At 36.3% G+C, this 13,042-nt stretch overlaps 1 protein-coding gene across 3 annotated transcripts in view; it reads left to right on the plus strand.

The window, feature by feature from the left end:
* Window positions 1-13,042, plus strand: part of smurf1 (SMAD specific E3 ubiquitin protein ligase 1) — a 65,438-nt gene that overhangs the window by 34,364 nt on the left and 18,032 nt on the right. For all 3 annotated transcript variants that reach the window (XM_056453968.1, XM_056453969.1, XM_056453970.1), the window contains exons 2-6: window positions 2,270-2,308; window positions 10,674-10,782; window positions 10,883-11,016; window positions 11,158-11,223; window positions 11,557-11,632. In XM_056453968.1, coding sequence (XP_056309943.1) covers window positions 2,270-2,308; window positions 10,674-10,782; window positions 10,883-11,016; window positions 11,158-11,223; window positions 11,557-11,632 — 424 coding nt within the window. The remainder of the gene's footprint in view (window positions 1-2,269; window positions 2,309-10,673; window positions 10,783-10,882; window positions 11,017-11,157; window positions 11,224-11,556; window positions 11,633-13,042) is intronic.

The following is a 13,042-nucleotide window of genomic DNA, read 5'->3' on the forward strand; positions in this document are numbered from 1 at the left end:
CGTGGGTCACGCCGATCACTCGACGCAGAAGAATAAACCAGGCTTTATGCTGTGTATTTACTGCACACAAGGTGGCAGGATTTCAGTGACGGGTAATTTGGCTGTCCGCGATGCAACACAACAGAAACATTTAAATACCAGTCATTTGTTTAAATATCAGCCACTTTACTCCCAATGAAATGGTTAGGGTTATATTCTGATTAGTGCATATGAAACCTATTTATTAAAAGTACATAGGCTGAGAGTGACAGATGTGGTTGGAAGTTCTGAGGTGAACTATTTGCTGCTGCTTTCAGTAGTATGGCAATAAGTGTCACATTTAAATGGTGTCCAAACTGGCATTGGAAGCATTTAATACTGAATGAAGTACATAATCTGTATCTGAGGTGAGAACTGTCTTAGTAGTTTATGCTACTGTTTTTCCATGATGTCACGGAAAAGGAAACTTAAAATGGTTTCTAAAACAGAATTTTTGATCATCGCTGTCGCTAATAATAGGATAAAACTAGTTTTAACATGAAAAAGGTACCTTTTATTGCATGTTGTGTCACATGTAGTTAAGACAGCATTAGACTGGGTTCACACTAGCACTGTACGATTAATCAAAAATGGAAAGTAATCACAATTTGAAATGTTGCAGTTTAGCAACATGCAAAAAGCTGAGATATGAATCATGAACAATAACACTATTTATAGACACACACATATTACATACTATTTATTTAACAACATACTTAAAGGGGTCGCACACCAGATGCGCCGCATCACGCCATACAGCGCAATACAATTTGGAATTCTAAACATAGATTTCTATCTGGGTACGCACCCCGGCGCCACAAGTCGGTGGCTGTCCGCCGCTCCCACCTACGACTCAGGACACTGTTCATATTTCTGCCATGCAACAGAGCGCCATCTGAATAGTTTCATTTTAAATAACATGCGAATGTGCACTTCTGGTGTGCGATACTTCCAATTGTCATGTGCGCGCCGTGTCGCAGCGCATCCGGTGTGCGACTCGCTTTATTTAAAATTTTAGTAATATACCTGTTGGTACATTTGTCAGTTTTTATATTTTGTATTCTCTATTTACTTATTTTGCTTTATTTAAACGTGGATTCTGTAAAAACTTCTGTCACAAGGTATTTCTCGTGTCTGTAAACATACCTGGCAATAAAGCTCTTTCTGATTCTGACTCTGAATGTGAAATAAATGTATAACTATAACACAGATATACACCCGATAGCAAGTACCTGACTGTCCCCTCGGTGTGACAGGCTTGCTAGTCAATTAAATAAGCACACTCTCATTCTGTCGTGTTCTCTTTGTGTTTGGACCGTTAACATTTCCCACTGCAGATTCCACTCTACAATAAAAACCACAATTAAAGGTAAAGAGGTTTTTACAATGGGAAATTATCTTGTATCTACCATTAGTTTTCTTTATAGTTATTCTTTTTTGTATATGGGTATTTACTGTTTATCCATAACCCCATTCAAGCCTCACATTTCAGGAATAACCATTGTCGAGTCCCACACTACATATGATGCCCTGCTGTTTCCTCTTGTGCTGTATCTGCAGTGCGCTATAGATATTTGTTCACTTTTCCACTGATATGTACATTTTTCTTGTCCAGAAGGATGCAGGTCATTGGTTTGCTATTACCTTGTCCTCCGTGGACACAGTGCATTTTTGATAAGATGAATATTGCTGACCACACCTGCTGCCTCTCACACCACAGCGTGTCAAACACAAGCTGACACCAACCTTCTTCACAAACGCTGCTTCTCTTAAGCGCACCAAATCCCGTTGAAAACCATGAAATCACATTGGTGCCTAACACAGAATGACCTTTGATATATTCACATTTGGTGAAGGCTAGCCAAAAAAAAAAGAGAACCTTTTGGCAGTTAGCTTAAGCTTTGCATATTCAAGGAAAGGCTGTGGATTTGGGGTGCTGACTAACAGCGTTGAGAGGAAGTCTAAATGATTTATTCTGTGCAGGCTGGGCTGGGACGGCCTCAGTGGCCCCTCTTGGGGAACTAGAGGAAAAGGATCCTGATCATGTCAGTTAGTTAGTGCAATGAGGCCCAGCTTTTGCTTTAAAGCCGTCTCTGCAGATGAAGGCTGTTTTAGAGGCACGCTCGCATCTGCAGCAAAAACACTGTGTATATTTTAAATACTTTTGCTTTTTTTCCATATACGTTTCAAAACAATTGGCGAATCAGTTGATGTATATAGCTGATCTATTTTTTTCCTCTTTTTCTTTCAGTATTATGTGCCAAGAATCTGGCAAAGAAAGACTTCTTCCGTAAGTATATGGTTTTCTCTTTCACAATTTGTATGCTCTTTGTAGCTAAAAAGGATCAGTATGAAAACGAATGGGATAATACTTACCTTTTTTTGCCTTTAAATTGAATAATCTTCAATAAATGTTAATTCCAGTTTGAAAAAAATTGACAAAAATGTACCATAAAAGTATCAAAGAGTGTTTTAGAGTCATATTATGTTGTTTGAGGAAAAGACTAAATTAAAAGTCTTTTTTTTCTCCCCATGATGATATTGGTTTCTGGTACACTTCTAACTGCTTCAAAATCATTCAATTTTGGGCCATTTAAATTAATATAACTTATTTACCCTCTTTTTAATATTTTATTAAGAGATTGATAGTTAGGGTTTTCTGAATTACATTTTATGAGTTAAAATTAAATTTTCTTATCAAAAAAGTGCCATTCATTTCAATAATAAAGATGTAATCTGCTCTAGAAAATGGTTAATGTTTTGACTGTTTTAAATAATGAATGTTAAAGTCATTTTAAGAATGACTGTTTTGAATAATGGTTTACACACACACACAGCGTTGTTGGTTTACAAAGAAATCAAGCAAACATAATGCTGTTGCACTACTACACTTGTTTTATTGTAAAAAACACGAAGAAGAAAACATGATAAATGTTTTATTTTGGTTTTTCTTTTAATAAATTGGTCTTACACCTCATGTTTTCTGATTTTCAATTATATGTATTAATTCCAGTACTTTTGCCATAATCTGACAAATTAACCTCTACCAAATGGTTTGTTTTAGAAATTATGAGATGTGTTGAAAAAAATTAAGCATATACTAGTGACATTTTTTTGTTGGTGGGGTAGTTAAATGGTTAAGAATTTAAGAAAAAAGTGTTAATGTTAGGCTACATTTAAGCAACCTCTAAAATAAATCAATGTTATTCCTCTTTCTGTCATGAATAACATTCTACTGGGTGATATTATTGTATTTTTGTCTTAATTACTGGACTGTAATTTATTGATTATTGATTGTAACTATTTTGATGGGTTGTTGTAAATATGCTTGAAATTTCTTTGTTCATGATATGACGATATTTTTTTTTTCTGATATAGATCTGCTGTCAAAGCAGCTCTGGAGTTTATATGTCCTCATATATATATATATTGAGGCAACAGTTTGAAAACACTCATGCTGTAATTTGTGTGTTGTATAAGAAACTGCTCCGTTCATTCACACAAATGCATGAAGTCTTATTATTAGTTCATTTTTAAAGACATTAGTCCACAATATGATTTGGTTAGGTGTGCAACACTTGATATTATTCATCAAAAATTGCCCAAATTTTGTGGCAATCAATGTTACACAACTGATGCTGTTTCTAGGTCTCAAATGGGGATTTCTACATCACAGAAATAACAGTGCACTGTTAATATGGTATATGCACAGCTAGTGTTTTTTCCCATATTGATAAACTTCTGGTGAATGGTTGATGTGACTTCTCAATTTTAAACTGTTCCTATTACAGCCTCGATGTTTTATTATAATTAAAATATAATCAGTAAAACAGACTTCAGTGTTCATTTAGTTGTTCAAGCATAAAATGAGATGAAAAGCCGTTTACACTCACGTGCCTGTCAGGATCAGCAGGCGAGTGCAGGAACTCCATTAAATTTTTTTTAGTAATGGCCGCGAGCGTTTTGCGCACTGCTTATGCGCTCTGTGTGCCTCACGCCACCTGCTGCACCTTGCGTTTTTGCTGTTGCACAGTGTGCGCTCGAAGTTGAGAAAAAAGTCAACTCAGAGCGGAAAAATCGAGTTACGTCAGTCGCGTATTTTTCATTCTCCTATCAAATGAAAGCAGAGGCGGGGTTTCCGTTGAGGTGGCAGCAGTGTTTGTGTTAAGACAACTACGGAGACTTTTGAAGATGGAGGAGAGACTTGTGATTGCTGTTTTGAGTCATCCGATGCTGTATGACTCTCAAATCTCGAATTTCACAATATTATTAATTAAATTTTAAAATTCTATTAATATCAACAACAACACTCTCGCACAACACCCAGCTGATTCAGTCATTGCCTAGCAACATAAAATGCGCACCGCACTTCTCTTTTTTCCCTGTCAACAAAAAAGGCCCCTAATGCAGTGCTTCTTGTACATTCTGAGACCCTCTTTTTATAGTGTATCAATCAGGCAGTGAAGATCATTGATTTTGAAAGAGAACAGACCTTAAATGCACTGATTTTGTAACAGCAGACAGTTCACCGGAGTCGCTTGACCCAGGTTACTGAAAAATTTAAAGTCCTTCTGCATACTTCTGCATATACCCTATTCTTGAACAGTTTTGTGAACTGGGGCAGCCATTTCAAGGAATATTACCAACTCACTTGTTTTAAAAAAACAAAAAGACAATTCAGTTCACAAATGGGATGTCAAGGACATTAGTCCACAGTATAATTTGATTAGGTGTAAATAGAAAATCTGTTTCCATCTCTCAAATAGTGATTCCGTCTATCACCGGAATAACAATGCACTGTTAATTCATGAGCAATTTTGTGAACTGGGTCAACCATTTCAAGTAAAACGACCAACTCTTAAATATATATCAAAAAACATTCAGTTCACAAATTGGACACCGATACTGTTCTGAACTTTCTGAAATGCCAAGAAGAGATTGTGTGGATTTTCAGTGAATAATGACTTGTATATTGGCCTGTTCTCAAATAAATTGAATATTGATATAAGACAAAGAACATGTATTATATAAACTGCTTCAGTAACATATTTGATGGCTTTTATTTTGAAGTTTAAAAGCTCCAGTCCTCATTCACATTTTCATATAATTCCCCATTCATATTGAAAAGAGTAGAGGGTATTCAACACATTCAAATTTTATAATTCGTAAAGTTTAAAAAAATACACACATTGGCATGTGTGACTAAATATCGCTGTAGGCTGAAGTATTATTGACTCTAAATCCCTTGCATTCACAGAAATGGCTGTATAGGAAGCGTTTATGTCTGAGCAGCTCTGAAACATTCGAGAGCTGTTCAGAGACGCCCACTGGCTGCCTTTATCACTGAGGGAATTCACATATTCATTTAGTGGCTCCCCATCAGATTCCACCCACTCCAGCATGAGCACGCTCTTCAGTGTTCTCTGTCCCAGCTGTTCTGACTGACAGGCCTGTTTGCCCCACTGGCCTCGACCGTGTGTGTCCCACATATTATTCAAATGCCTGGTGTGCGTCATTCATAGATCCTGTTTCTGTGCCATGGCCATTATGCTTCTCGCGTAACAAAGGGCCACATGTGAATGCATGACGAAGATGTGCAAAGAGTCCAATTGTCTCTGGTAATTATGCAGAATTATTATTATCATTCATGTTCTCCAACAGATGCCGCATGTATTTTTCAGTAGTGTTTTTCTCTCCGCTGAAATGTTTTCAGTAGGAGGCTCTTCATAGCTTCACGCCACCCAGTGAACGGTCCACAGAGCATGAGACTGTCCTTTCAATAACACTGTCGAGTTGCCGAATAACATTTCATAGGACTCCTGACTATGCCTGAAATGAGCATAAGCATGGCCTGAAAATAAACCTCTGGAACTGTAATTTTGAATCTAATTGTTGCTGGTGAAAACGATGTGGTTTTATCAGATTTCATCTAAAATGTGGGATGTCTGATCCTCTGAATAGTGTTGCTTTTAATTAACCTTAATAAATTGGGTGCAATAGTCTGACCGATGCCTAAATGTGCCTTCACACTGAAGGCGGCAAAAGAATCAGTTCGCTCTGGCCGCCCTGGAGACAAGGCTGTCTGCCTTTACTGCTCCACCGCAAGGTTATTATGGTCAGCGAAAACGAACGAAAAAACGAAAACTACAATTGAAAAAACATTTTAAGAAACTGAAACTAACTAAAATGATAGCAAAAACATTATTTTCGTCTTTGTAAATGTATTTAATAAATAAGCCTTTAAGAAGTAAATCTATTTACTTCGCGATGCCAGTTTTACGCCTGGTGTTTGCGCCGCACGGTACATTGGAGTCTGTAATCCTGCTGCCTTCGGCCAGATCAAGCTGGTCCTCCTCCAGGCAGACCTTGTTGCTCCCGCGACAAAAACAACGACTGGACATGACAGCAGCACTGTGACAGCATTAAATATGACCCGAGCAGACAATTAAAAGTATTAATTTAACACATTTGTGTCTAATAATGGGTTTTATTTCTGTATTAGTGATCCTGATCGCGAACGAATCATTCTTTTTAACTGGATCTTCTAAGTGAAGCGGTTGAACTAGTTTACCAAATCGAACTGAATCTTTTGAAACGATTCGCATCTCCAGTAAGCACTTATCCACAAAGAATTACTTTTTATGCCTAATACACCCTCTCACTCTAAATAAACCAATTCCCTGAGTTATTCCGTTATTAGAACAGTATACAGAGATCGGATTTGAGAACGGGTGAACTCATAATAAGGCGCATGTGTGATTCAGTGAACCAAACACAAACAGTACATGACAGCCTGCTGTGACTGAAGTAAACTTGAACAACTTCTGTGTGGGTAAACCAAGGGTTTAATGAGAGGATCTGGCGAAACGTAAGTTAATTTCACAACATGTAACCCCAGAGGCAGTCTTGCACACATATTCAACAGTACTTAGGCCTGCTATCTTGTGGGCTGTTGTATTTGAACTTGAGTATGGGTAGTGATGGTAGTGTTTGTGTGTCTTCTGAATACAGGTTTCAAATATATATCTTTGGTTGAGTTATTATACAATATTCTGATGATTTTCTATCTTGCACCTAACAAATATTCTAATTTATATATATATATATATATATATATATATATATATATATATATATATATATATATATATATATATATATATATATATATATATTATATATATAACTATTACTAAAACTAAGCAATTTCAAAATATAGAAACTAATAAAAACTAGTAAATCTGCCTTTAAAAACTAATTAAAACTGACTGAATTTGGAAACAAAAATAAATAAATAAATAAATAAATAAATATATAAATTAAAACTAAAACTAATTAAAAAATCCAAAACTATTATAACTTTACTCCACCGGCAAGAGCGTCAAAATTTGCTACATTGATCCGTATTTAAAGGGGCCGTTGCAGCATAACAGTTACATTCCCAGAGAAAAACATGCTTTCTTTCTAACATGCTTTTTATCAAATTAATTTAACTATGGAGTAGGGCTGGGAGATGTCGACTAATCGTCGTAGGCGGAGGTGAATTAATTAAATATGAATAATTAATTAATTCATAACGAATTAATTATTTGTAGCCTACCGTTTCAACTACCTGACTCGCATGGTCTTTGTTTTACCCATAAGTAATCAAATCAGAAATAAATAAAGAGAAGTTACACACAAATTACCACCTACCAATCACTTTTCTACGGGAGTCTGGCATGAATGGGCAGAGTGATTCGTGAAGTTATAATGGCATCGACAAACTTTGTAGGTAAAAAAGGTGCCCAACCAACAGTATCTGAGGTTTTTGCTAAAATGACCAAGTACCAATGTGAAAGCGAAAGATGGAAGCAGTGAACTGACGCTGTGATATGTTACATGATAGATTCAAAAGACAGAAGAGTCATTAGATGACACAATATTTATTAAATATCACGTTTAACAACTATAGTGAGAGGCGATCCAGTGAGAATCTAAAATAATCACATTGCAGGATCTGCAATGTCACCGTGTAAGCATTTTAAGTGAATTTAGGCCATTTGCGGACAATAATTTATAATGCTTGTAGCTCAAAGATTTATTGCATACAGTTATTTACACAATGATAACTATGTGCTGTAAAAATTTATTTATTGCTTTCCTTTAAAGAGAAAGACCTGTAACTTTAAGTTCACTTAATTTGTTGTTAACATTATTAATTATAATAATAAAAATGATTAATATAATTAATAAGTTCATTTTTAAGCAACAGGTATATTCATTTTTTAAAGGGCACCTACGATGAAAATCATCTTTTGTAAGCTGTTTGGACAGAACTGTGTGTATGTATAGTGTGTCCACTGTCATTTTGGAGTGATATAAACACAAAGTCTTTTTTTTTTTAATTCTTGACGTTAAAGGGCACCTATGGTGAAAAATCTACCTTTCAAGCTGTTGGGACAGACGTGTGTAGGTACAGTGTATAGACCGTCATATTGGGGTGAAGTAAACACAACCAGTCCTTTTTTTTTCAATTTAATAACACAAAAACGATAGACCAATTTGAGCGGTTTTTAGATTGACTGCAACTTGACGTAGGAGTGCGGTCCCCCCACCCACCATTATTGATTGACAGGCGAGCATTACCATATCCTCAGTTTGTTTAATTTTCAGCGTTTGAGTTAAAACGATGTCAGAAAAGAAACACCCATGCTTTATTTTTAGATGTAAGGCTCATTGGGCTCATTACAAGATCAACATGATCTCCACATGATCACTCATCGGAATTATTGTTTGTAACTTTAGGTGGGTTTGCAAACATGTGTACTTTTCATTGCGTCTACCTTTAACTTCAGCCGTTTGCATTTCTTGCGGTCACAGAAGCTCCCTGTGATCTTAACTAGGTGCAGCTGGAAAGTGGGAGCGCGTTGCCTCACGTGCACGTTCCTCCATTGGAAATAAAATAATGAACTTGCCTGCAGGTCGCAAACCAGAAGTGCTGCTCGACGACGTGCAGCGTCGCGCCATGCATTTAAGAATTCTAAATATAGGTTTCTATCAGGGTACACACAATGACGCTTCATATTTCTGCCGCGCCACAGAGCGCCATCTGAATAGTTTCATTTTAAATAACATGCGAATGTGCATGTCTGGTGTGCCATGTTGTGGCTCTGATTGGCGCATCCGGTGCCTCAGTCAAAGTTAATTCAGTGCGCATGGTTATTAGTCTCGGTGTACAAGCTCTGCACTTTAAACTAGCACACAGTTGGCTGTAAAACTATACAAAGACACATGATTTTGTAGTCCCTGCTTGGTCTGTTTCCGAGTTGTACATGTACAGCTGAATGTTGGTCCTCTCACCCATGTTGCTTCTCTCTGTCTGCCTGTCTGTTGCCAAACACAAAGCAGGGGAGCTCTTGGCTCCGCCCCCTTGTTACGTTGGGCTCAATTAGTCAATTATATATATATATATTTTTTTTTATGAAATCTTTATTGCCCAGAGTTTGTCAAAAAAAAGTTTTTTCTGACTGAGTGATCTAATTTTTATTCCTTTTCCAGGAACAATTATATATATATATATATATATATTCAATATTCAATACAACAATTCTATATATAGCTATAAAACTTATGTAAATTACATAAATTTCATTGTATTTATTTTAAATCAAACTTTTTTTATTGTTGCATAATCAACATCACTGTTCAGGATGTGACAATAAAAAAGTGATTTGATCTGAAATTAATACAATGAAATTTATAAACAAATCTCTTTGATAAACTTTCATAACTATCTGGTTAAAGACCTTCTGGTCAAGTGCACCATACATAAATTGGTCAAGACTGTGTAAATGTTAACCAAATGATTTTTTAAAATATCTTTGCAGAACAGATGCATGAAATATGAAGGAAACTATCATAACGGTTTATCTCAAACAAAAAAAGAAAATGATAAAAACAGTCATCAAAATGTGGGCATTTGGTCAAAAATACAAGTTATCTGCTATTAAAAGGATAGTTCGCTCAAGGCTGAAAATTCTGTTATCATTTGCTCGGCCTATACTTATTCCAAACATGTTTCAGTTTCTTTCTTCTCTTGAACACAAAAGAAATTGAGCTGAAAACCTGTAACAATTGAACTATCTTATTAGTAACACCAAATCTTTGGATAATACTAAAAGAAATGGCTCCTTTCGGCCTGTCATTTTTATACACACATGAAATGTCAAGCATGTCCACTGTTATGCTTTTAAATAGTTTCTTCTAATGAAATCATGACCAAAACATTGCATTTTAAATTAATAAATAAAATCTGGAAAAAAGAAAAATGAAATGTTTAGACCTTCGGTTCAGAAGTCATTAAGATTGTTCCAGCCTTTACAAAAGAGTAATATCGATGTGGTATGATACAGGCAGAATCACTCAAATAAAAGCATCCAGGCTGAACTCAAATTGCGAAATGATTTGGCAACTGAAAGCTTCATGGTTGTATTTTTAGGGATCTGTAAAGCCATCCATATATTTGCAGTCTATCTAAGTTCTTGGAGCTGTCATTGTGGAAGCTGCTTAGCCATCCAGATTGTACCCGTTCTGTCAGAGGACAGCATGTGACGTCTGGGTTTGTCCTCTGTTATTTATTTGTCTTCCTGCCACACTGTCTTTTTCCGCTGCAGGGTTGCCTGATCCTTTTGCCAAAGTGGTGGTGGACGGCTCGGGTCAATGCCACTCTACAGACACGGTCAAAAGCACATTGGACCCCAAGTGGAATCAGCATTACGACCTGTGAGCAAATTCATCCTCTTATCAATCAGTGATGTTCATGAGGGCTCGAGCCGGATCACTTTGAGAAGTTTGCTGAAGAATGTTTCTTATGTGTTTATAGGTATATTGGGAAGACCGATTCCATCACCATTAGCGTATGGAACCATAAGAAGATCCATAAGAAGCAGGGTGCAGGATTCTTAGGCTGTGTGCGGCTCTTGTCAAACGCTATCAGCAGACTAAAAGACACAGGCTGTGAGTGTGACGCTTTTATAGCAACCTCTAATCTCCTCATTGTGCCATAATACTGTCATTATATGTCTCAATTAAAATGTATGTAATTATAAATGTTTGATAACTGCATATATTAATCGTTATTGTCTTTTTGATCATCAGACCAGCGTTTAGACTTATGCAAGTTGAACCCATCTGACAGTGATGCTGTCCGTGGACAAATCGTTGGTACGTATTCATGGAGTTTTTCAGATACAATGGCTTCGAGATGTATTTAGAAACCCTCAGGGTGTTTTTTAATGCACTGAATAACAAAATGTCTGAGGAGGAGGAGGATAACACAAGAAGTGAACTTCTGAGAAAATCACAAAGCATTTGTTTGCTGATGCCGTTTATTTCGAAGTGTTACTGTGAAGGTCATACTTTTAAGTGTCTAAATGCTTTAGGAACACTGTGTGAAATCTGATATGAATTTTCAGAATAATATTAATCTTTGATTTGTATTTGAACAAAAATAATGGCTCAATGTCAAGACTTGAACTGTTTTCATCATTACTGTAGTGGGTCTACAGACCAGAGACAGAATTGGCAGCGGAGGGCCTGTGGTGGACTGTAGAGGACTGGTAGAGAATGAAGGGTGAGTCAACACGCGTCCTGAGAATGCACAATTATTCAGCACTGGAACTGACTGGCTGTCTGCCCAGATAGAAAGCACATTATTTGAGCTTCCTGAAGGCCAGTTAGTTTCACGGTTCATTACTATTTTGATGATCAATATTTAGTATGTGGATTTGGCATGCTATGTTTGGGGAAAATAGTTTGAGCTTTTCTATTTGACATGATTTGATAGTGTGATGATTATAATAATATTGCTTAATGTATTTTTTTTTTGTTTTACCCATGTGGTCTATGTTATAACATTAGGAAAGTACTTTAAATTAGCAGCATTTACTTTGCTTGTCTGTTCGCTCTTATCCCAGTTTGTTCATTCGCTTTGCTCTCGCTTAAGTGATGTAGAGTATGACTAAATAAGAAGGAAGGGTCCTGGCAAAACCTGAGCACAAGTGGTCACAAGAGATGCATTAATACCAGGTGGAAAGGGTAATTAGTCTCAGCTGACCACTTGTGATTAGATCATTAAAAATACATGTTAAAAGGGAAAGTTCACTTCCTAAAATAAAATTATTATATTCATATAAAAATATATAGAATATATAAAAAAAATAGATAAAAATGTTAAGCTTCCCAGACCTTTGAGGTTTTTTTTTTTTTTTTTTGGTCGAATGGGAAAAAAGAGATATTTTGAAGAATGTTGGAAACCATTCACATCATTGACATCCATATTAAGAAATAAATACTACGGAAATAAAACATTCTTCAAAATACAGACAAGTGTGACATTATTTATACCTCTAAAGACCATTTCTTTAAAGGGCCATGAACCCCCAAGTTTAAACAGGGTGTTTTCACACCTCTAGTTTGAAAAAAAAATCAGGAAAGTGGGTGGGTCGGGGTTTGTTTATGTGGGAGTGTCGAGTGGTGAAAGAGGGAAGTGTTTGCATGAAAAAGAGAGTTTCAGTACGTGCACTACAGCTGATTTTCACACCGGCAACACAGACGCAGAGCAGATAGACAGTGATTCGCAGAGCAGCATTTACAGTGGATCTAAGAGCTGTGTGGAAGTGGAGGATTTTCAGTCCATAAAATTGAAGCGATATTATCGTAAATTTAGTAACTAAATCATTTTGACCAAGATATGTCTTTAAAAACTAAAAGAGTACTGCTGATGATACTAACTGTCTTTGCTGTCTGAATAAATATAAACAAAGAGCATTGATCACACACTTACTAAATCTGTAGAGACAGGACAATCAACACCAGCAGGAACAGTGGCTTTTTTTAAAAGGAGAAGAGTGGCAAATCCAGAGTTCACCATTTCCAGATTCGAAAAGATCTCGGTTAAAAAAATTTCTCACAAAACATATTTTTGTCGTGTGTTAGCAGACCACTATAATCCACACATGAGTCCATTTGCGCTCTCATAGCA

Source organism: Danio aesculapii, chromosome 3 (assembly GCF_903798145.1).
Source record: "Danio aesculapii chromosome 3, fDanAes4.1, whole genome shotgun sequence".
In the NCBI taxonomy this organism is placed as follows: Eukaryota; Metazoa; Chordata; class Actinopteri; order Cypriniformes; family Danionidae; genus Danio; species Danio aesculapii.